We start from the raw sequence: 26,309 nt of genomic DNA on the forward strand, positions 1-26,309 counted from the left end.
CAGCCTATTATCGCATCACTCGCAATACAATATGTCCTTATTGAAGCTTTCAGATGCAAATGAGAGCACTGTCGCCGTCTCTGTGTCCTGCTGACAGCTGTGAGGCCTGCTAACCAACCTCCTATAATTGCTACTAATTGTTATTCCCCAAGCAGGACTCAGCAGAGCACTTCAGAACACCCAGCCCCCTGTTATTTGGACTGGAGGGGGGGAGAGGCTGGGAGTTTGTGATGGCATATTATGGTGTATGTTTATGTCTTAAGACTGGTCGCTCCGTTTTTTTTTTTTTTGGTTAATACAAACCTAGGATCCCGTCCATAGCTAGGTGTTAATGTCCAGTATGTCTCTTCTGCATGTGAAAGAATGTGGTCACACGCAACACAGACCACTCCCAGATTTGTTGTTGCTGTGAGTGAGTGAGTGAATGTAAATGTACTCTTTCGCTCCTGCCTCAGAAAACATCTGTCGTCAGGTGCCGCCGTGTTCACGTGTCATCACATCCCTGGACAGCCCTCTTGTGTGTAGGTAGAGGATAGTGTATGAAAATCAGATGCTGCGTCTTGCTGCGTCAGGGATATTAGTTCCCATCACTTCCTGTGGGCATGAGACAAAGACAGACAGACAGAGAGCAGAGACAGAGTTTATCCGTGTCAGGATGTTGACTCGCTGTCTGTCTCTCCGTGTGCCTGTCAACCCTCTGTTTATGTGCACTGACAGCTCTGACAGTGCTGCTGTCACACACGCACACACATGCACACACACGCACACACACATACACGGGTTTTGACAGTCTTTGTTTATAGAAAAGAGGCTGGAATATGACAGTGGGCATTGTGGGTATGTGGGATGTGCTGCAAACATTCAGCTACGTCCTTATGTGTGCACAATTATGCACAATCTCTGAGCAAGGTTTTTGCAGAGCATGGTCAGAAAAAAAATAGAGAATATCCAGCGACTCGCAGTTTTCTGAGTGCAAATGCTCGAGGCCAGAGATCAGAGGAGAATGACCAGACTGGTTCAAAATGATAGACAAAAGAAAACAAGTCACATAACCACTCTGTCCCTGAGACGCCACACGTCCAACCTTGAAGAGGTGTCCAACTTTCACACCAAGCTGAAGTCTCAAAAGTCAGTTTTGACATTCCTGAACTTTAGAGTAGTGCTTGGAGCTTCCTGAAACAAACCATAAAAGTGCCACACAGCGATATCCTGTCCTCACACCACCTCATTTAACTTTCCGTCCAAGTAACAAATTGTTGGTGAGCTCACAGTCTTTTTTTGTTCAGTGACTAAAAGTATAATTTAGGCCCGTAGCTGTGCTGTGAGGACAGGCCTTTGAAGTAACACTGTAGTGGAGGACACCGACACTCATTCGTAGACCTGAGCAGCCATCTTTAAAATCAAAAGCAACACATATCCATTCCACTTTCTTTTTTCTTTTTTTTTTTTTCAGTATTTTATTTTGCACGTTGACAAAAATGCACTAAAAATGGAAAGATAACTTAACTACCGTGGAGGGAAAGATGAAAAGATCAGTAGACTCGCTTGAAGCCTTTACCCACTGTTAGAATTTCACATTAGAAAACGCACACAGGAGATGTCTGTAGAAGTGATCGTATCGCTAATGTACAATAAAAGCAACACATGCACTGTATTCTTGAGATTCTGGCGAGATTCTCCTGGCAGCTTCCTATAGTCTGATCTTTGGATAATTACGGATGAAGGTCACGTTAGAACACAGCAGGAAAACTGTGGATAAGGATGAGTGGCAGATTGTACTGCTTCCTGCAGTACTACTACTGTTTTTCTCTCATGTAAAACTGCAAAACTTTGGATAATGTCTGGACCTCCTGATTCTGCAGACTATGGGTCAGCAGCTCTGACTGATTTTCGCTAACAGACAGCCCCCAAACCCCCCCGAAACAAGCCATTTAACCATCACAATGACGCTAAAGGGTCATTCTTTAAGGGTTAAAGAACCTTTGGGTTATTTCAACCATAAAAGAGCCAGAAAATTATCCTGTGAGTAAATGCTTTTGCCCGTTTTTCCAGACTAACTTTCAATATTTACAATTTAATGCATGTTAATATAGTGTATTAACAATTTATAAAGGAAGAAAAACAAAAAAAAAGAAACCTGTTATAAATGAACAGGTTTTGCATAGTATAAAAGATATTTAAAATAGCATTTGTTTGGTGTCCAAAAACAGAAACTACAAGCCTTTTTCCAACTCTTTCCTCTCTCGTGACGAAGACGCTGGAAATTACCGTAATAACCACATGTTGGCTTTGACGTGCAACTCTTCAGCTTTCAGAAATTGTTCCGATAGCACAAACCGCCATGTGATTACGGTAACGCAAAGTGCACTTGTGCAAACGTGTCGTCTGCGATGCGCTCTGTGTTAAAGGGTTAATAATAAATAGAAAAATGGTCCAAGAAAGTGAAAGAAGAACCAAAGAACAGTGCTAGCCACTACTCAGTCATGTGACCAAGTGTTTGTGTTAAAAATATCAACACGTGGACAGATGGGAACATTACGTGAGATTTTGTCATCAGATGATTATTATTATTTGGGGCTCACAGGCCAAATTGGACATGTGGGCAATAATTTAATTATTTATTAAAAAAATTGTCTAATACAAATGATCCCCTCCTCTATTGCAATTTTACCTAGAAAGTAAAAGTGTGCCTTTAAAACCTAGACATGGGCACACACCTGTGACTTTGTGGTTTTGACTGTAAAAAAAAAAGAAAGAAGCAATCCGATGCCAGTGGAGCAATTCACGAAGCATAATTTGACAGTATACCCGTTTCCCCAGATAACCGAAAGCTTCTCTGTCTGTCTTGTCTATTTGGCCAGGACGTTGAGATACGGACCAACGCCGCTCTGTACCTGCCTCAGATCAGTGAGCTGTTGAATCGAGTTCCCCGTCAGATGCTGCTGCTGCTGAAGACCAACGACTTGCTGAGGGGCATTGAGACCACTTTAGGGACCAGAGCCGCGTCCTCGTCCTTCATCAACATGTCCCGCTGCTGCATACGTGCCTTGGCCAGGTCAGAGCGATCATAGCCTTTAAAATAAATTTTAAAAAAAACGAAGTCAGTAGTGTACAAAACTCTAAATGTTATTTTGTGAGTGTGAGACTTACATGTTTACATCGTGGAATGTTAAGTGTGTAAGAACTAAAGACAAACTAAGGTGACAAATGACAGAGAGAAAGGGTGTGAGGTTGTCACTTCAGCTCACAGCTGAACTCCGGGTCTTTTGTCCGGTGTTGTTCTGCTGACAGTGTGTAAAATATTAACCAGTGTTGTGTGTTGGTTGTGCCATTTAGTAATATAATCCAGTGCCACCTGTGGTGCCACCTCACTCCTACACCTCTGCGCTAGTTCTCTGTAAACACAGCTGCTCTTGTTCTCTGTGGGGAAACCTTTTTCCGACGACTCACACCCCAGCCCATATTCGTTTTAGCTGACTCACCCTGTGTCCTTCACTGTGAGAATGAACTTGGTGCTACCAAAACACAGCCTGAGTCTCTTTAAAACTCCATTGTGTCCCAGTCCATCAGTATTCCTAATGAGACACAGTCTGTGCGTGAGTTGTAACTAGTGATTATTATTTATATTATATTATATTATATATATTATTAAAATGGGGCCCCACTGGTGTAGTGGTTAGCACTCTCGCCTTGCAGCGAGAAGACCCGGGTTCGAACCCGTGTGTGCGTGGGTTCTCTCCGGGTTCTCCATCTTCCTCCCACAGTCCAAAAACATGCACTGTGGGGATTAGGTGAATTGGACACTCTAAATTGACCAGAGGAGTGAGTGTGAGAGTGAATGGTTGTTTGTCTCTAGCTGTGTGCGGCCCGCCCATCGCCCGATGTAGCTGACCCCGCGACCCTCTGGTGGAGGATAAAGCGGTTAGATGATGACTGACTGATATCATTAGAATGTTGATCGGTGCTTCTGAAACCTTGAAATGACAATGTTCTCCTGTTTGAATGATTTCTTTGTGATATGGAGCAAAGAAACCAGAAAATATTCACATTTAAGAAGCTGAAAAATCAGAAAACACTCAAGCTTATTAATTGATTAGTTGAAATCGTTGAAGATTAGTTTAGTAATTGATCAATAAATGATCGAATAATCGTTGCAGCCTTAATACCGTTCCATTTTTGGCACCCTTCCCTTAGGGTACCAGAGTAAAATGGTATGGTATAGTCCAGGTGGAGCTAGTCTGGCTCCACCCACCACAGTCAGCTGATGAGGCGACCAAAAAAAATGGTGTTTCTTCAACAAAGCTTGACGTCTCGTTGAGACAAACCGAGCAGGAAAAAAGCTGCTAGATGTCCTCCATTGTTGTCTGCTGTGTTGTGTTCAATGTCGTCGACCCCACACCCCGCCCACCAAGTAAAGGTACTGTTCTCAGTCCAAACAAAGCCTGAACCAGGGCTTTATGATTCCAAACCGAACCGCATTGGAAGCTCAACCTAGAACAGACCCTAAAATTGTGTCTGCATGGGTTTCCCTCATGAAAAGAGATGTGCTCTGTCTCGGTCATCAGATGTATGAACAGTACAGATAATGAGTCACTTGTCATCAGTGTCATGTGACAAACGCTCCTCACTTGTGTAAAAACCAAAAAAGAAAACTTCACTGAGGTGGGGTGAAAGTGCTATAACAAGAATGTCTTTCCAGTGTAAAGATGCACTTACATAAAAGTATAAAGTAAGTCAGTGAAAATCTACTCTGAGTAAATGTCACTGTGTTTCTTTTTTTTTGCTTTTTAAAATGTCACACAGTCGGGGAGGGACTTATCTGTACTTGAAAATGTAATACATTCTTAGTTTCTAATGAGTGTCACACTGTGTGAGCCGTGCTATTAAACGCTATAGTACGTGTTTCGACTGTATCTGACCTTTCCCCCTTGTTCTTCTGCCCACCTGACCCTCAGGCACAAGAGGAGTAAGGCTCGGTCCAGGAGGAAGCGTCTGCAGATAAAGCTGTCGGAATCTCTCCGGCTGTGGAGACTCTCTCTGTTTGAACTGTTTCTGTGGGTGAAGGATTCAGTGCTCGTACACTGGCTCGCTGCTCTGCTGCCATTTGGTCACTGAGACACGCGTCGCCCTGGAACGTCTGGAACAGTGGGGCCACAACTGTTGAAACTGCATGTTTCAAACGGTAACACTTTTTAACACGTACAGAAGAAAAAAACACGCACACACAGATATGTTCTCGTCAAGGTTTCAGTTTGGAACGCTGTGGATCAATACAAAGGCAAGAGGTAACTGATAACTTAATAGCCCTCACGATCACTTTTATTTTCTCATGATGGTGCCATGTTTGTATTTTCTTTTTTTGTTTTAATTCAGGAACATTATTGTCAGGTAATATTTCTCATCTTGTATTTAAAGGTCCAGTTTTTAAGAATCAGTGACATCTAATGATGAGATTGAAGATTTTAACCAAAGGAGGACTCCTCTGCTCCGCCCCTCCTACAGTTCCCATGCAAGTCAGGGAACTACGGTGGCCTTTACATGCCAGAAAAGATTGTAGTATGTAGTAAAATTCTGCTTCAAAAAGTCAAATACGATACCAGGTTTTCTAAACTGTAGCCAGTCGATTGTGATCTTGAGATTGTCATATGTTTTATGTGCAACCTTTTAATCATGGTTCATGCACAAATTGAACATAATGTCGTAAGGTAAAGACAGAGATGCAATCATGGAGATTGTGACATAGGGACATTATCAACAGAGCAGATCAGTTATTCAAGGGATAGCTCAGGTTTGTGCGCTTGTATGTGGCATCAACACATTAATATTATCACCACTGACTATGCAGAGTGCGCTGCTGCACATGCCTCGGTGTGTGTTTTCACTCTCCTGCACCAAAGTCCACACAGAACATTAGTATTTGTAGCATGCGGGGACACAGAAGCTCTTGGTCCACTGCTGCCGCCTTTTAGGTGAATTTGTGTCACTTGGGTAAAACCAAACATAAAAAAGTATTTTGTGTCTCTGTGGACTTTGGTGCGGGAAATGTAAGGTTTTCCAACCATAAAGTGGTAAACATTTCCAAAAAACCTGAACTATCCCTTTAAAACAAGCCAGCGTGTAAGTTGTATACAAAGACGGATGTCCTGTCAACAGATGCAGGGTGTCACAGGAGGCCGCGTGAGACACCGCGTGTACCATGAATCCACAATCAGTGCTGATATGACGATTTCCATAAAATGTAATGTAAGGACTTTTAGCGCTGTAGTCACTGCAGGGGTTTCTCGCCTGGATGATGCCGGACCACTCATTTACTCCCGTTCCTCAACAAAATACCTCAGAATTAAGTTTGTTTCATATTCTTTCATATTCTGGTGCAGTTCTTAAAGAACGTCTGTCTGCTATTGTTGTTGTTACTGATGTTGTTATCTTAAAAAAAAAAACAAAAAAAAAAACTGTCATACCACAAGCACATCCATGTGTATCACTGTTACGAACCGACCGCACGTTCCTGTTAATATTTATAGAAGTCAGACAAATGTCGGCAGGTGTGTTCTTGTGTGCACTTGACGTCTGCTCAGCGCAGTCTTTTCAAGTCTCCACCCCCCCAACACAGTTCACATTTACCTCGCTCCTTCCGCCCAGTGACTGTAGGTTGTACCGTTTTAGTCTCGACTGTGTCATAAATGTCACACCAATCTTCCGAGCTGTGCTGTGTTGAGGCGGCTCTCGGAAAAAAAAAAACTTTATCCAACACTGACGGCTCGAATTTGTACTGTGACTCCGAAGTCTGTTGCCGTGGTTACAGTTACATAACTTTCACTCATAAGGGGATGAGAAGTAGAGCCCCGGCCAATAAAGAGGAAGGTGCTGATATTAGGGAGTTAATATTCTTGAATTAAGAAAATAAACATACATTTTACATCAAATCAAATCTTCAATACTCATCTTTTCGCTTCATGACACACACTTTATGAGAACTGTGCAGTTAACATGTTGTTGTATAGGGCTTTTTGAGGGTTAGCACTAACTTTTAGGGTTAGTGTTAGATTTGGGTTTAGGTTATGGTATCTATACTGCTTTATAAAAACAATTTAGACATTATAAAAATAAAACTTGGGTTCAAATGTAAACCCCTGAACGTGACAGCAGATAATCAGATCCAAGAACTAAATGTATTGGTTTCTCCTTAAGGAGGATTTGTGTGGATCACTTCTGGGTTCTGATTTTCTCTTTTTTTCAAACCATTCTCTCGTTTGTTCGTTTGTGTGTGAAATTCCACCCCAACCTCAACTTTAGTCTGGCACCATTCAGCCATTCCACAGTCAAAGTCACTTAAACCAGTTTGAACTAGTTGTACCTAATAAAGTGGCCGGTAAGTGGCCGGTAAGTGGCGTTGTACCTGTCCTGCCAGTGTGAATGAAACTTTAAGTAAAACACGTACAGGAAAGGAAAACTAGAGGCATTCAACATTATTTATTATTTATTTAATTGCAAGGAGGAAAAACCTGGTTTATAATCCACATTTAAAATCTGTTTTTTTTTTGTTTTCCGCTTTTAAATATATTTGTTTTATTTATAACATATTTACACCTACAGTCAGTTTATAGTGTCCAATTAATCTGTCTGTGAAAACCTACACACACACACACACACACGGGGGAGAACATGCACACTCATACAGGAAGGCCCTCGGGTTGAAGCAGGATCAGAACCAGTGACCTTGTTGCTGTGCGGCGACAATGTCTCACCGTGTATCCACCGTGTGACCCACTTTCCCTCAGTAAGATTCCTTAAATCGTCTGATTCTGTACCTGTGTGTTAGGTGGGGTTACAGTGTATACCCCACTGTGGAACCGTCCCTGGTCCAGGTCTCTAAACCTCATCATAAACCTTTTAACTCCTCTCACATTCTCTCCCTGAAATCCAACTCAGGCCCTGAATATGAGCTTCACCTGCTCTAATCCCTGCAGCAGCCACATCCTCACAGACACGTCTGATAATTTGCCTCACTGTGCACTTCATCCAGCCAAAGAGCATAATTGCAAAAACATCCAAGAGGGGGGAAAGTATTTCTTAACTGCAAGTTGCACAGTGTAATATGTATTTTAACCGGATAGTGGATTGTGCTTATTTGCAATGCCCCGTCAGGTGAATTGAAATTAGTTTCACTTTTGTCGACACATCCTCAACATGTCGGCGGCACGTTCCAGAGAACCAGGCTGGGAATTTGCGACAGAGGATTAAACACAAGTTAAACTCTTCAATAGGGGTGGGAATCACGATACGATACCAATAATATCACAATGCAACGATTCTGTAAGACAATCAAATAGAAAACAAAACATCTGTAAAAGTGCAGGAAGACATCGAGTAGCGACGCCCCGAGAGTGAAACTGACAGGGAATGTTTACTTTAGAGCGCCTTCATTTGTTCAATAAAATATTTATATTTTGGACCAAATAAAACAAATAAAAATAATCCAGATTAAATTTACAAGCACATTACAAGCACAGCCTCAAAAATTCTCCGTTTGGTTTTGAAAACGCTCAGTGAAATTAACTCAGTTAGTTTCCAGTCTTGAAACAATTGAGCAATGGGGATAGGCTGCCTTGCTCAGGGGTACCCCAGCCATTTACCGGGGCTTTTAACCCTCAGGTTAAGCCCGATGTCCTTAGGCTTGGGCCATTTGCTGCCCATCATCAATATGGGAACATCTAACCATTGTTTATGCTCCACATTAGGGTTGTGGGTGATCTCAAGCCAATCCCAGGCTAAAGCAGGTCTACACCCTGGATAGGTGGGAACATCATTTAGTGAATTTACACCATAGTATGTGAAGAAGGCCTGAAACTATATCACATAAGACCATTAACTCAGGAATATGTTAACTGACATTATAAATCAAGTGAGAAGCATAGACCCTGTAGGAAGCCCATAGACTTTCATCCAAACGGAGTTCTTTCAGCGGCCAGTGGAGTCGCCCCCTGGTGGTTAACTCCTAACTCCTTATGTACAGTCTGTGGCATCAACACACAACCTGATTCTGTGTCTTAGTGAGGCGAAACACAGCGTGTGTGTGTGTGTGTGCTACTGGAGGAGCATCCATCTCTATCACACAGAGCCACCCCAGCCTGCCATAGCTAATGAGAACAGCTTTCTCTTACTTACTTTTTTTTGTTCTTCTTCAACGGAAAGAAAAAAAAAAGAGCAAATACTTACACCATCCTCCCCTTCGTGGCTCCCTCCCTCCCTCCCTTCACCTTCACTCACTCTGTGGAGGAGGATGAAAGGTCGCACACTCGTGTTGAAGTATGAGTCTTATAAGCACTTCACCAGTTTATATATATACTGTATAACTCGGCTCATACTGGGACCTTTAGCCAGTTTGGATAATAACGGACACAGTTGTATAAAAAAAGACATACTTATACTCATAGTTATATAATCTTGAATGAATACACATGTTGTTTAGTGACACTGGTGTATCAATTCTCTGGCTACAGACCCACAAGTCCCACTAGTTTTTGTGCGCACCCCTTTGTTAGTCACCAACACAAGAACCTGCATAAAAACAGGCCTTTTCACTCTCTGAAAACCTGGCTACGCAAGGAAAAACTGATCTAAAAATAAAACAAACCAGATTGTATCCATTAAAAAATGTAAACCTATACCCCTATAGACCCTATTCTAAAATAATGTTTGTCTTACATTAGCCTTTTCTGAATGGAAAGCAGATTTTGCAAACATCTTCCTCTCCTGCGCCAAATCCCATAGAGAAAATCCCAGTTTTTAGCTTCCTAGGATACAGGAGCTGATGGTCTATTGGTGACTAGTTTCATACATTTGTGTCGCTTAGATAAACCTGAACAAAGGATTTCAGACACTGAAGTCACAGAATAACACGTTTGAACATAGCGATGGAGGCCGCAGTGACTCAACAACTTGTGTGTGCTGTGATGTAAAATGGCTGACTTTCTCTCTGGGGTTTGGCACGTTTCGTAAACGGCGACTTCTGAAGATACTGCAGGTTTTTAATGACATGAGCCTTTAGTTATGAGGCTGAAACATGTTTTCAGAGAGAGTTGGCATCCATGCACCGGGGGCCACACAGCAAAGTCAGCTTCGACACACTCTTCTCTGATGTTGGGGTCGCACACTCGGTGTAGTCTGTTCCAACATGTGTGTTGGAGACAGATGCTGCTGGCCCGCGCTGCAGTGTGGGCGATGGCAGTGTCATTGTTCCTCTGTTCCAGTGCGTTCTGGGTAATAAATGAGGTGTCACAGTCGATTGGCCCACGCTGTTCACAACACCAGCACAGACCACACTGCTGAGGTAAGTGCACAGTTAAGTGTTTCTTTTTTCTTCCCCTCCATCTCTCCCTCACTCCCCCTCTGTCTCTCGCCCCCTGGCTCTCTGCTTTTTATTCTCCTGACAGCAGAGTTCACTCGGCGCGGCCCTTTGGTAATGGTTTCTTAGTTACAGTGAAGTTGATATTTCCCTCTTATTAAAAATCCAATATGCCAGTCGGCGCGGACCCTCCTACAGCATGACAGATGCGATGCAAGTTTGTTTGATTTGAAATTTATCGCAGAATTAATCAATGGAGCACTCTCCGTCCGTTGGCGCCGGATGAATTGATTCCGATGCCGCGTTTCAGCTCACTTATGTCCACCCATTAGCTTCCTTCATAATTCAATACTGGTCACAATGCAAGCAGCAAGTTCTGATGGCTCTTATGCTCATTGCCTGTGTCTCTGTCCGTCACACACTCCACAGTCCGGGTTCACAGAAAGGTGTTTGGACCAATACTGACCAAACTGATGTCCCACCACGTGTTACATTATTTTACATACATGACATATTCTATCCAATAATAAATAAAGTGCCTCCAAGCATTTACTCAAATTCTGTTCATATTTGTGTGTGTGTTGCAGCAGCTCGAGTCAGAGGGTTCAGGTGTATCAGCAGTATGCGCTACGTCTGCTTGTCTTTGCAGGGATCAACTTAAAGGGACAGCGTGTAAGATAAAGTGTGTTGGACAACCTATATGTAGTTATCAATTAGCATCAAATCGCAAAAGATATGGACTTCTGTAGAGATGAGCTGGCTCCTGATATAATTATAAAAAAAAACCTCATTCTGGGGTAATGGAAAAACAACAATTCGTACAAGCCGGTTATAGTACAAAACATAATTCATCTTCATTTCCTGCCAAATAAAAAAAAAACCATTAACAACTTTACCTTCATTTCACACAATAGATCAACTGAACATAATCACTTCTATTCATTTATAGATTCATATAAACTGCTTCAACCACATTAACTGCTTCATGATAGACCAATTTTAATGCATCTATGGGGTTTGATAAAAAAAAACAAACACGTTTTACATTTCAAACATTACATAACACTTTGTAACTAAGTATCCCTGTTGATAAAAATCACTTAATTGGCAGCAGATTAAACATGCGTCAGAAGCAGAAGGGTCCTGCCTCATTTAAATGAGCCTCCCACCTGTGAGTACTTCCTCTCCCACATGCAATTATTGTGCTCCCGTTCACTCGCATGGGTTGACACGTCTGCATTTAAAACACCCTTTATCCATGAGGTACAGTACAGAGTACATAAACTGTAGGAAGCAGAGTTTTAACAGTTGGATTCATTACATTTTAAGACCGGGGGTTGTTTTTGATGGGTGTAAAAAACTGCTCATAACTCTTGGCCCAGTGTGCCTGCGGTGGTCCAGCCTGAGTTTGACAGTGACGAGCGGTGGGACTATTTACTTAAAAATAACTCAGATGTGTAAACAGCAAACGCCTGTAACTGCATGTGACTTCAAACCCTCAGTGTCTCTCCATGTTTACACTTCCTCATCGCCGTGCGGGCCTCAGCCGTTGATCATGTTTGTACCAGCGTGTGCATGGTCGCCAGTCCGGTATGTGCATCCGCGTAAGGATTCATGAGATGCAAAGCGAACAGAGGTCTGCTTGTGCATCAGGTTGTGTTTGACAGATGGAGACGGACGGGAGCATCTCGTCGTCTGCAGCGGCCTTTGTCGGCCTAAATGAAGTGATTATTGGCAAAATGAGAAGATCAGAGTGAGCCGGCCTCCAACCGAATGTGAGTGGTGCAGCAGTGGTGAAGCTGGGTAAATTCAAAACAGGCCAGCATTCTCCTTGGTTAGCACTGGAGTTCAGCAAATGCTGTTGGCTTTTAGGACTTGGTCTAGCAATATAGCTCTGAGCAAATGAAATCCTTGCTCTGACAATTACATTGGATTTTACTCATTCAGAAGGCACTTTTATCTAAACTGACTCACAGCCGTTCAGTAACATGAGGTGGAAAGTTCAATTTATACTCAGTTTTCAATGTGTCAAGCGAGAGAAATGGACAGAAAAGTGTCTCTGCTCTCCTCTCCTGTCGCACACCTGTAGAATCTTCTTATGCCACGGACACCGTCACTTTTGATTGGTTGGCACTGTCTTCAAGTACGTATAAATAAATACAAATAAACAAACGTTCAGTAGGATATGCTGATTATGGAGAGTACACGGTACATATTTTTGTGTGTTTCCATTAGGAATACTACCAAAATAACCAGCCTCAATTCCTGTGGGATACCAGAGTAAAATGGTACAGTATGGTCAGGATAGCTCCACCCACAATAGTCAGCTGATTAGGCGACAGAGGTAACCTGCACTCTATTCTTACACATGGTGTGACGTCTTATTGAGACAAAACGAGCAAAAACAGACGTGGTTGTTGTGTCGTTGTTCGCTGTCGTCACAGCCCGCACCCCGTCTACAAATAAGGCCACTGTTTTTAGTGGCAACACAATCCTGACCCAGGGCTTTAACATTCCAAACTGTACCATAATGGAAACACAGCGTATGACTCTCCCTCTCCTCTTTTCCCCGTCTCCCAGCAAGGCTCCTCCTACTTTCTCTTGCACTTCCTGTGTCGAAAAAGATAAACGTTCAATCAGCGCTCCCGCAAACTCCTATCTCTTGTGTTGAGATGAGCAAGAACACAAAAGAATTCTCCTCCCTGGACAGGACGTATGTTGCCTCTTATTATACATTTTACTTGAATAAATTACAACATTAACCATGAATCATATTAAAAATGCCTTTAAAATCAGTTTAAAGCATGTCCTTCTTCTTCATCTAGAAGACAGTAGTTGTGTGAAACAGGTTGGACACCCAGATTTCTCATAACCTTTTGGAAATGTGTCGTGGGCGATGACGACCTCCACATCTGCTAGAAGAACTTTGAAAGAGTGAAAGAACATTCTTGGAAGGATAGTTAATTAGGTGTTTTTGGTCAACCAGGAATAACACACCGGATTGTAAAGTGTGGCTACACTACTTGTTTCGCACGAGCATGTATTTACGGCTCGGTTACAAAGCAGAAGCCACACACCTGTGTTTGTCTTAGCAGGACCGAGTGTCGGCAGCCGTGATCACAGCTGGCTACGGCAGCTACAGACGATCAAGAACGAACACATTCCAACAGCAAAAGAGCTGCGATGGAAGCTCCTGGCAAAGTTAAGGCGCAGACAGAGCAGTGTTTCGATCTAATAGGGGAATTCATCAGTCACTGTCGGAGACGTCACAGACACACAACACAGTAATTACTCAGGGGGCTGCAAGCTGCATCATCTGCATGAGAGCAAATGTTTGACTGAAGGAAATACAGCATCTGAGCATGAACTGACTATGTAACATGCTCTTTAACACTCCTCTGGCCTCTCCAGTGACATTTGCTTCGCTTCCTGTCGGTGCATTGTCTTCTTTTAAACTCAATTAGCATTCAAGCAACTGCGGTTTAATAAGAATCAGAGTCAGAGTAACAACTGGGCAATAAGGGAGGCTTTTAGAGGAGCTCTATTCTTCTCTGACACCGTGTGTCTGTCAAAATGCCTCGCTGCATTTCCTGTAAGCCGTCATGTCTGAGGCGGGCGTTTGATAGAATTTCACGGCTGACAGTCGGCAACCACACACACACACACACACACTTACTGACTTACTTTGGTGAGTAGGTATGTGTGTGTGGGTATGTTTCAACTGAAACTGCTGCTCAGGAGGCAAGTAGGAACACACACACACACACACACACACACACACACACACAGACACACACACACCTTGGGCATATACTTACACTTACGTGTTATACTAAATTAAATTGTGTTGTATTTAAGTTATTCATGTTTAAAAATAAATGTCCATAACAGTCGATAAGCACTGATAGCCTTTTTTTATGAGGGTTTAGGGTGTACAGGTGATGAGGGTGAAGGGCCCCACTTAGCGTCTTTGTGTGGGGCCCCCCCAGAGTCTAAAACAACATGAAATGAGAACATGTTGGAACAAGGGCCTTTCTGCGTGGAGTTTGCATGTTCTCCCTGTGTGTGCGTGGGTTTTCTCTGGGGTTTTCTGGCTTCCTCCCACAGTCCAAAAACATGCAATATGGAGATTAGATGAATTGGTCACTATTGCCCTATGTCAGCTGTGAGATTAGCACAGTTCCCCCTGCGACCCTATAGTGGATGCACAAAGACGGGCGTGATGCACTTACACTGTGAGGTGCATTGGCGCACCAAGATGAAAATGTATGGAAAGTTAGTCTTTTGACACCTGGGCAAAAGAAGTAGGTCAAACTTTTAAATAAGCTTTGAATAGTTGAAGGACAGGATGCAGACATGACTTTTTTTTCAAACAGCAAAGCTGGTAATCTGTCATCTTAGTGTAAAGCATTAATTCATTCTGTCGGGCTGCAGTAACTTCAGTCACCTCAGCAGCGCTCAGGTTTTGGTTGCTTAGTAACGACATATGTGACAAAAGCGACTCATTCCATGCATGTTCTGGCATTTTTAGATGCTGCATGTGAACGGCCACTGATGGAGTCCATTTATCAAACCATATAACCACGGGGAAATTCTAACATGAGGTCAGGTTCACCCCCGTAGACCAAAAACAAGCTGCGGTGATCGGAATTCTCACGTAGAGCGAGAGGAGGTGGCGGTGCGTCGTTGCAAACATGACATGTAGCAGACAACAGTTTGAGAGCAAATGTGTGGATTGTGTCACTGAAATAACAAGAGACGGCATAATCAAAGACGTCTCTCAAGGACTACAGATGGACATAACTTGTAATTCAGCAGCCCAGACTGTATAAAATTTACTTTGTCTGTGCACAGCAGCTTCATACGCTATGCGCATGAATTTCAACATTGAAATAGCACAAAACAAAATCACAACTGCTACCACTGTTGTTCTGTTCTAATACTTTAGTGCAAACATAATTATCTAACAGGTGCCGACACAAAGGAGGCAGGTGTGTGACCTATACTACAACCAGCCAGCAGCCTGAGAAGAAGTTGGAGTGATGGATGGATTCCATTTGTAAATAAGTAAGTAAACATCGTAGGCTTTCCACACACAGTCTGCATGAATGATCTGTCTGATCTTGTTTTAATCCTAGTTTGGGAGACCACTGTAGTAGACTCAGATTAGACTACGACGGGGCGAGTGGCGGTGCAGCAGATTAGCTGTTAACCAGTGAAGAAGTGCTCTTTTGCTTGTGTCGTGATCACTTCATATCCAGTTACAGAATCCCCCGCTAATTCACTTGGATATCTTGTGTATTTACGTGGTTTTATTGTGGTTTCTCTAGGTGTTCTCCAGAGTTATCAGATAGAGTTAAAGATGTCCACTGTTGCTCTTTCCATACTCATGAAAAGGACGTCCGGAGCTCTATGGTCTACGATTCACCCACTAACTTCCTGGTGCACAATATTTAATAACGATTTAATAACGATTTAATAACGAGTGTTTTCGTATTCCGTCATGCGATCTGATGTTTTATTCTTCACCAAGTCACTGTTATTGATCCGCTCTCTGACTTTCGCTGCATTGTGTGGCTTCTCGGAGGCCATCTCTTCTTCTCCTGCCCCGTAGACAGCGTTTAATCAATATGCTGAGACAGCGCTTTTTGGCACAGGGACCGACGGAAGATAACGGCGTGACACAGAACGTCAAAGCGCATTGTCTCACTCCTTCCCTCTTTTTCTCTCGTCTCCTTGAGCATCGAGATGTTCTACCGCTTTATCCTCCACATGAGGGCAGATGACAAAAAGTCTGGACAGGTCACTCGTCCATCGCAGGGCCGAGATACAGAGATTAGCAACCACAATTAACCTCATCCCCAATTCTGCATGTTTTTGGACTGTGGTAAGAAGCTGAAGTACACAGAGAAGGTTTTTTTTTTAAATTGCTCCCTCCCTCACACTCAAGTCTATAGAGAAAATAACTGATTGGACGTCACAACACATAGGAGTTGATCCATTACTGCCTTCAGCGGCAAGTTCACACGGGTTATATTTTGTGTCTTGGGTGATTGAAAACCTCCATTTAGATTTACGTAAAGGTGCTATATGCAAGAAATGAATCCCAGTATATAATGTTTTTACAGTCTGTTATTGTCGACTTGTCCTCTCCTTATAATAATTCCCTGGTGTCAACCATCCCGGCAGTGTTTCCTATAGGGATTTCAGTACACGTACAGTATGTCCCCCAGTGCCGGTTGCTGGTCTTTTGATAGAAAGTCATGAACGTAAGGACAACCGGAACAAAGAAACACGATAGTTGTGTAAAAGTGAAACATAGAAATGCTATAAGAGTGTATAATATATATACAGAGATCTAAACTCTAAAGAAAAGGCTTCAGTGTTGTATATTGTATAGAACACTGTTAATCAAAAAATGGTTCCACCTTTCAGACAGTTCCTCCAATCACCAAGCATCAGCCCATTGCTCCACTGACTCCCAGAGATGCCGATCTTCCCCCGGAAGTGACAATTTCGCCCCATTTATCCAATCAAAGATTTTGAATGTATGAGAAGAAAATGGCGTCAGACGATTTGTGACAAACAGCTGTTTCGCAACAAATTATTCATACATTCAGTTGATTGCGTGCGAGCAAACCTTTAGTAATGAAAGATCCGTTGTTTTTTTTCTGTCCACATACAACCTGAGTCATCCCTACATGTACTGTTGTCCAGATTAAATACGTCCTGACCATAATTAGTGCTCAAATAGTCAATGGACTGTTTCTACGCGGTGTATTTCACTGTCATGTCACTTTTGTGAAATCCATAAGCGAAAGACAGACAGAGGGAGAGACTGTGTGTGTGTGTGTGTGTGTGTGTGTTGGTCCAGGGTGACACTGTTGGTATTGGATTAGCTCGAGTGAATTAACATTGCTGTGTAATCACTCTGCATTATGGACCTGCTCGATGACTTGACACCGCAGGTCACAGGCATGTCACACTGCTCCTGTCAATACGTGCTTCACTCACACTCACACAGCTGATATCCATTGTAACACAAACACACACACACACACACCAATACTCCTTGCGGGCAGGCATGACTTATATACTCTGAAGTGAGGAAGATAACACAGTGACGTGATCAATAGCACTTTGGTAGCAACCACTCCCTGTCCATGTGCCCTCTGGATATATATTGTTTGGGGCAGTAAAAATCCTAATGGATTCACCCTCTCTCTTCCTCTCACTTTATTTCACCTTATCTTTATTACCATCGCTGTCCCTGAGTGCTCACTGCTGTAAAATATCGGTCTCTCAAACAGCCATTCTTTGCAAAGATGTTTCCGTCCATCCACACGGAGCTCTGAGTTTATGTAATGGCTCAGTGTGTGACTCTCGATGAATCAGCATGTATATGTGCAGAATGTGGTTAGATGGTGCTGGAGAGAGGGAGAGAGAGAGAGAGAGAGAGAGAGAGAGATGGAGGGGGAGAAAAATCTATGCAAAGACATTTCCACCAGAGTAAATTGAATCCATTTCAACTTTGGCAGAAGGGCAGCATTTCGGCAGCCGAGCGAATCCTCCATCCATCATCCATCCACTTTCACTGTGGCCTCGTCTGCAGTCATTATTTATGTAAAACTCCACAGAAAACAGTCAGAATATGCTGTAGATGTGAAGGCAACACAGTCCCCGTCTGATCATTCTGCTATTATTAGTGACTTATCAGTGGCGCAAGAGATCAGTGAAAGCACATGTTATGATCGTCTTTAACTTACAAACAACAATGTTGTACCTTCTCTATGTAGACTTTCTGTAAAGTCCTCCTCCTTAAATACACTGCAAAAACTGATTTTCAAGAATGTAAAATAAGCCTAATTGTTTCTAATTTTAAGAAAACCAATCTCTACCTTTGTCTTAATAAGACATTACAACTGACTTGTATTACAAATGTACAAATGTAACAAATATGCACATTTTAACTACAAAATAAAACCAAATAACTTATGATTAACACCATTTAGATGTATCGAAAGATATCTAGGCTCTGTTGGTATGTGTATATATATATATATATATACATACACATATATATATATATATATATATATATATATATATATATATATGTCAGCTAAATCAAGAAAATTTTAACTAACTTATCAAACATTTCTGACATAAATTTTGTCTAGTTTTTATATATTCATGGTTGCAGAGTTTGAGTTTGACAGTGTGGTGTATCAAAACCTTACGGTCACATCTTTGTTGTGTTGTTGAACTAAGGCCTCCCAGGTGTGTCACACTGCTCTTTATAGGTGTTTAAAAAAAATAAAAAATAAAAAATAAAAAAAACTTTGACACTGTAGATGCACGAGTGTGAGGAGACGAAACAATCCGTGTGTGACAATGACTTAAAGACAAGCCGGAATAGATTAAGCAGCAGAGCCGAATTCCATCATTGTCATTTCCTTTCACCGTCATCTGAGCGACTTACAGCGCTCACTGCGGGAGTAATTATGCAATATGAAGTCCACCAGGAACAATAGGGTGATGTCGTGCTGCAGAGGGTCTTACTGTACAATGTGTGACTCAAACTATTGTTTATTTAATTGTGTCCACGGTTATTCCCTCACTTTGATCAAAGAGGTTAAACTAGGTCAAAAAGAATGTTCCTGGACTTTTTCACCTGGACCAAGAAGTAAATTGTACTTATTTTACTTACTAATGAAATCAAGCTGATGCTTATACAGTGTCGTGAAGTCATGTAATGTGGGGATTTATTTCACGCACAAAATGACTCAAATGAAGGGGTCATGCAAACAACGCTTCTTAAAAAACACTGTTAAAAAAATGAGTAATTTACTCAAGTAGAGGAAGACTTAAGTCCAATTTGGACAGGATTATTTTTTACATAGAGAGGTGCAGTAAAGTCATGATAACCAGAGTTTCTCAATGATTTTAGTCATTAGGTCAGTAATCATTGAATTGAATTGAATTGAATTGACTTTATTCCTCCCCCAGGGGGGAAACACAAATTCACCAGAGCTCAGTTGTGAAAAAGAGAATAGAATAAAAATGAGAATAAGAATAAAAAATAAAATAAAATAAGAACAATACAGTGCAATAGTGGGAACATTTCAAAAAATAAAAAGTTACAAAGATAAGAAATGACACTCTAATATAGAGTAGTTATCAGTATCATCATAACCAAGCAACGTCAGACAGTAAAGATTACGGTGACTTGGGTAAAAAGGTCCAGAAGAGTGATTTAAAAACACACGGTCAACAAGTGAAACCCCACAAAACAGTACTTTCACCCCCATGCCAATGCACCTCTTGGTCTGGCCCATGTGTGGGCCTCTGTATTTAAGCAGACTCCACCCCCTTCAGGCCAAACCAGGAAGAGGTGCTGCTGCCACACACCAGGTAACTCTAAGACAAAAAAAAAAAAAGTTAGTCTTTTTCCACGTGTATGTTGATTGTTGTGAGTCCAGATGAATGTTACTGATGGTGTTGTGAGACCAGAACAGTTTGGTGGACCTGAGCTCGCTCTGTAGCAACATTAGCGGCTTAACAGGGACAGTTTTCCATGTCACACATGTGGCTAGATCAAAATGGCGTCTACTTTATCTAACTTTGTGTGACTGTTCGATTAACAATGAAGAATGTTGACGCGTGGCTGTGCGGGCAGAGGAAATATCCCAAAATCTTCTCTTTTTTTGGACATTTTGGAAAAGTTTAATTTTCAGTCAACTAAATAGTCTTACCAGTGACTTGAGGGACTTGAGCAGATTTGTTGTCTTTGTTTTCTGTGAGAGCAAGTGTGTGTTTCTCAAACTAGTACCTGGTACACGCCCCTTTCAGCGCTGACCATGTCCCAGTAAGTCATACATCCACACTTCCAAATACTACAACTAATAATAATTTATTTATAAGAGCCTTTCCAACACTCAAGGATGCTTTACAAAAACACAACTGTAGAACTCTTCCTTTTAAGAGCAGTGCCTCTGTAAAAGATCCTTATTATTATTTTAAAATAAGAAATAAATCTTTATTTTACTTGCTGACAAAAACACTATGTAGTCTTCATAAACCAAATGCAGTCCTTGAGGCCGGGAGGACTACATGCAGACGGTCCTGTGAGAAAATGTCTGAGGAGATAAACGCCGTCAAGGCAGAGAGGAAGAGCCACAACGAGATGATTAGCAGATGTATCTGCTGCTCCGATAAGAGGAGGCGCCGCTCCCTCACTGGAAGGAAGGCTGCAGTGATGAGCTCATCACACAGACGTGAGATATAGAAAGATGAAAAGATGTGTGTTTGTGTGTGTGTGGAGTATGAAGATCGTGAACGTTAGATAAGCGAACAAGTTATGGTACACAACTATGATAGCTTTAATTGTTCACCGCACCAGTAATATTTTCACTACCATGTTTTTTTTGCTTTTTCTGTATTCATTATAATTACTATTTATGAATAATTCATATGGTCATAAATCATTTATTTATGTTAGCCAGCAATAGTTAACATCTCTTTGCATGCACTGAAAATAACAATGGTATACTATTTTTTTTTATAGTGTATAAAACATGGATACAGTGAAATATCGCAATACTTTACAATATTATATCGCTTTTGAGATAAGTGCCAATTTCTTTTTGCATATTTATCAAATTGTGACTCAAATATCATGTATTGTGTACACATTAGTTTATGATCATGACAACATTAATACAATACAATAGCAACGATATTTTACTGAGTTATGTCTTTGTTAAGCGTACAAGGGGGAGCAAAAAAATCCCACATTTGTCATTTTAAGAGCGAGAAACAGTGAAAATCAGAAAAAAATGGCATTTGAAAATCATGTGTCAGTTATTTTAGTGTTTTTTTCCTTTCTCTCTTTCACACACACACACACACACACTCCTGTCTATCCTCTGTGAGTCAGGTCAAATCTCTGTCAGCCGTTAAAACACCCAGAAAGTTTTTAGCATCTTAAACAGAATCGCTTTTCCCCCCCTCGGCTCTGCACGACAGTGTGTCACGCTTCTTGTGCAAGGCACCGCAGTGTGAAACCATTTTTACCTGTAAATATGAAATTTCAGTGGTTGATGGAGGACAAGTGTGAGGCGGTGTCAATGTCGCGTCTCAGTCCGTCCACAGTGTAAGCATGTGCTTTCATGTGGATACAGGTGTCTGAACGAGGCCGGGTAAAGTACCATTCCTATTTATTTCATGAGTGCTGGAGTCACTGTGTTGGACCCTCAGCCACATGAGGGTCGAAGGTCACTGGAGCCAAACTGCAAGGCCCTTGTTCTGACTGGGTTTTTAACCCTGGTCCTATTCGGCCATGAGTAAATCTCTGTGGTCACAGCCACAAAAGATTACTTTCAGGGAATATTTAGGTGTCAGAAGTCAACGCGACCGTAAACCGTTGAATAGAACATGTGATAACGCTTTGAAGTGAGGAATATCATATACAGCAATGTCCCCTCGGTGTAATGTACCTTTAATTTCCACGGGACAATGGCAGCCCCGGCGGCATGTGTTCTCCCGATGGAATTCGATATCAAAGTAACTGTATATCCCAGAAGACGACAGGTGTGCTACTTGAAGGGAAGTGTCCTGTGAAGGAGGAGGACGACGTGTGAACGACGTTCAAACACATGAGCAACGTCCTCTGATAGAAGTATAGACCTTATATGAAGATGAGTGATGCTCCATTTGTACAAAAAGTGAGGCCAAAGGTCCCCATATTAATAATAACACTATAGTTGCAGAGTCATCTTTTGCATTGTTGTTTTATTGACTTACTGCTGGAATTGCATATGTGACAGTGGTTGGGTCTCAAAAAGCCTCAAAAATGTTTTTAACCATAAAAGGGCCAGACAATATCCTGCTTTTGTCCATTTTTCTAGTATCTGGCAGTTATTTCAGTTTACTGCATGTTAAAAATAGTGTATTAACAATTTGAACATATTTTAAATAACGTTTGTTTTCGGTCTTTGTCTCAATGTCCAAAAACAGGCCAAAAAATGTTAACTACGTAGAGGCGTTGTTCCAACTCTCTCCTCTGTGGTGACAAAGATGCTCATTTGCCAGCTTCCTGTAACAGGGTGAGTGACATTACCGTAATGACCACATGTTGTATAATTACGGTAATGCAAAGTGTGCTATAGGCTCGGCGTTAAAGGGTTAAGCTGGGGTAACGCCCCCTGGCAGGAAACTAAGCTGTTCTCCTCTGTAGATGTATACTCGAGCAGTGGTTCTCAAATGTTTATATCAAGTTTATATCGAGCTCTCAACGTTAAAATACATTTGGATAAAAATGCTTTGTTTTTGTTTTTTGCTTAAAGCGAGAAAGAGAGCACTTTTGGCTTAAACTTCCAATCATTATTATGTTAAAGCTGACTGCACGGTGTAATGGGATAGAAAAAACAACACATAAAAACCAGCTCAGTTTATGGAACAAAGGAGCTGTGATGCTCCACATGCTCTTCTCATATCCGCCATATTTCTCATGCAGGCATGCGTTTCGTCGCACATCACTGACTCTGAGGAATAATGGCTTTTGTGACTGTGGCGTCTTAATGACAGTCACTAAACATGGTCCTGGTCATAGTGTGTGAACTTCAGAGTTCTGTTGTCTCAAATCAAACACGGCAGCTTTACACAAACTGTGTACAAAACTCAGAAATGACACTTTGCCCCCTGTTTTCCACAATTGTACCACTCGCATTAATAACCCCTCGTTTTTCTTTTTGACTGCCATTTTCCACAAATTTGAAAACACACAAGTTTGCCCCACACTTTGCACAAAGTTTTTTTTGTGTGTGTGTGTGTGTGTATATATGTGTATATATGTATATGTGTGTGTGTGTGTGTGTATATATGTGTATATATGTATATGTGTGTGTATGTATGTATATGTGTGTGTGTGTGTGTGTGTGTGTGTGTGTATGTATGTATGTATGTATGTGTGTATGTATGTATGTATATATATATATATATATATATATATATATATATATATATATATATATATATATATATATATATATATATATATATATATATATATATATATATGTGTGTATATATATATATGTATATATATATATATATATATATATATATATATATATATATATATATATATATATATATATATATATATATATGTGTATGTGTATATATGTGTATATGTATGTATGGTTTAAAAAAGGTACTTAGGGCTACTTTAAACAAGGCTGGGGTTCTTTCTTGTGTTGTGGGACACAAATCTCACATTAGTTGTTTTTAGTTAAAGGTAAACCTTTACAGATGAATATGCTGACAAAATAAAACATGTAAACACATAATGTATTAGTCAGCATGGTATAACGTCGTTGGTTTAACGGCCAACATTTTTTTTTTTTAACCCATAAAGAATGTGACTTAAAATGAAGCAAAATACAGGACCTAATAAAAATGACTTTAAAAAGTACAAGTACACAAAAACCTACTCAATTACAGTAACGCGCGTGAATGTAATTTATTACTTCCCACCACTGGTGATATGATGGATTATTGTGATATCATTTTAAACTACTTAACTGTTTTTTCACTTGACCCGCCCCCTCCTAACCAGACTAGCTGCTCACTGGCCCCAAGGTCTTTTGAGTTTGAGGCCCTTGATTTAGTGCCCACAATTTGACTCTCAAATTTAAAGTTAAAGCAACAAGAAAACGCTTGTCCTTCTAAAATTCCCTTCGACTCCTAACCCTCATACACAACCTGAACTCCAACTCACAGCTGATGCTAAATAGAAGAAAACCAAAACAAAAAGGGTTTTATTTTGTGTACCATGGATAGATGCAATGTTGTAGTTATTTTATGTGTGTGTGTGTGTGTGTGTGTATAATTGGATTGATTGGAGTGTTCTACATGTCACATATTTGATGGTTCAACACAGTTCTAAGTGTAAAAAAACTATGCACCTGATGGTTCAACTGTTTTTGTCCAGTTTGCATTATGGGTAATGCATTTTTTTTGTGGGTGTAGGAGAAGAAGGAAGACGCAGGAATTCTGCTCGGTATAGGTCTTTTTTTTAATCTCCATATATTGTGGGATATTTTGGAAGACAATCAATGCTGTTTTAATCAAATGACTCCAGGGTGACTTATTAGAGGGACGGACGCGACTCTCTCACTCCATTTCCCATTTCCCCTTCGCGGAGTCTCGCGAAAATAGAAGCACAAATACAACACAAAAATCAGCTCGACACAAAGGTTTATCGCGTCTTTGTCACCAGAGAGTTGGAAAAACGCCTGTACATAGATGTTTCTGTTTCTTTGGCCTGTTTTTGCACACCGAGACAAAAATGCAAACAAATGTTATTTTAAATATGTTTTTATACTGTTTAAATGTCAAAATGAACTGTGTTCGTATACAACTACAGTGTTTTGTTTTGTTTTTTTTAAATAAAGCTTTTAGTTTTTCTTCATTTTGAATTAATGCACCATTTTAACATGCAGTAAATTGTAAATAACTGCCAGATATTGAAAGTTATTCTGGAAAAATGGCCAAAAGCACTTACTCGCAGGACATTTTCTGGCCCTTTTTATGGTTAAAATAAGTGACCCTTTCTGTACTGGCGCCTTGCATGACCCACGACTGCCCTATAATATTCCATCCATCCATCTTTCACAACTTTATCCTCCACATGAGGGTCACAGTGGTTGCTGGTGCTAATCCCAGCTGGCATAGGGTGGTACATCATTGCAGGGTCACAAGTGTCCACTATGATATTGATGATAATACATTTTCTGTCTATTGCACCTTTTTAAAAACACAGTTCCAGAGTGCTTTACACTGTAAAAAAAAAAAAAATGTTGTTTTTACGGTAAAAAACTGGCAGCTGTGGTTGCCAGGATTCTACCGTAATAAATAGTGTAGAACTTGTTCTTACATTACGGTAAAAGGATTTGAGTACTGCTGTTTTTACAGTAAAGGTTGGAGGTTTTTGCCACATTCTATCATATAAATAACACTGTTTTTAATTGAAAGTAAAAGTATTAGTTAAGGATAATTAAAGGAGTTCTCCATGAAATAAAACAGCATTATGTAACATAAAATTCTACTTGTTTTTATGGTAAAACTGGCAGCTGTGGTTGCCAGAAATTTTGGCTCTTATAAATTTGATGGTATTTTTACATAAATTAACACAATGGTTAATAAGTTTAACAGTAAGAAAATGTATTTTTTACAAAAAAAAACCCACAAAAGATACAGGTTTGGGATATATCTGTAATTAATATGCAGTTATTTAACAGTAGATTAATGTAATTTTTACAGGAAAAATATGCAAAAATTACTGTTTCGGCAACTATATATATATTTACGATATTTCACTGTTACAAAAACTGTAATTAACTCTTTTTAAGTTTACGGTCTTTTTCTGTCATGGTTTGACAGTTTTTCACTGTAAAATCTACGGATATTTTTTACAGTGTACAGGACACATAATAAAAGGAAAGCAGTCAAAATAAGAACATAAAACCAGAACGGATCAAAAATCACGATAGAATCACGACATCATAAACACATTCATAGGTTTTGAATGGTACAATTCATACACTGAGTTCTATTAGAGCACCCTTGACAGAGAAGGCCTGGTCACCCTTGGACCTCAGCTCAACAGGCAACATAGCCTTTGACTGACCGGATACATGTGGTGTTAAATTATCATCAATACCTTTAGGTGCATGGTCAGCACAGGCTTTAAATTCATCGACAGAATCGTAAAATCGAGTCTAAAATTGAGCGCAAAGCCAGTGAAGTGAGAGTCAAGTGAAGTGTTTTCTTACAGAGGCTGCTGTGATAATTGAACAGGGAGTTACAGAGGTGCGAACATGAAGACGTGAAGGCATGAAATATGATTTTCTGAATGTTTGCGATGGGGAACGAAAAGCGGGAGAACAGTCGGCCC

General features: G+C 40.8%; 1 protein-coding gene across 2 annotated transcripts in view; it reads left to right on the forward strand.

Moving 5' to 3' along the window:
* adck1 (aarF domain containing kinase 1) overlaps window positions 1-5,994 on the forward strand; it is a 60,170-nt gene extending 54,176 nt beyond the window's left edge. For both annotated transcript variants that reach the window (XM_044048187.1, XM_044048188.1), the window contains exons 11-12: window positions 2,862-3,055; window positions 4,956-5,994. In XM_044048187.1, the coding sequence (XP_043904122.1) occupies window positions 2,862-3,055; window positions 4,956-5,115 (354 nt within the window). In that variant the 3' untranslated portion in view covers window positions 5,116-5,994. The remainder of the gene's footprint in view (window positions 1-2,861; window positions 3,056-4,955) is intronic.
* The last annotated feature ends 20,315 nt before the right edge of the window (window positions 5,995-26,309 follow it).

Source organism: Solea senegalensis, linkage group LG16 (genome assembly GCF_019176455.1).
Source record: "Solea senegalensis isolate Sse05_10M linkage group LG16, IFAPA_SoseM_1, whole genome shotgun sequence".
NCBI lineage: Eukaryota > Metazoa > Chordata > Actinopteri > Pleuronectiformes > Soleidae > Solea > Solea senegalensis.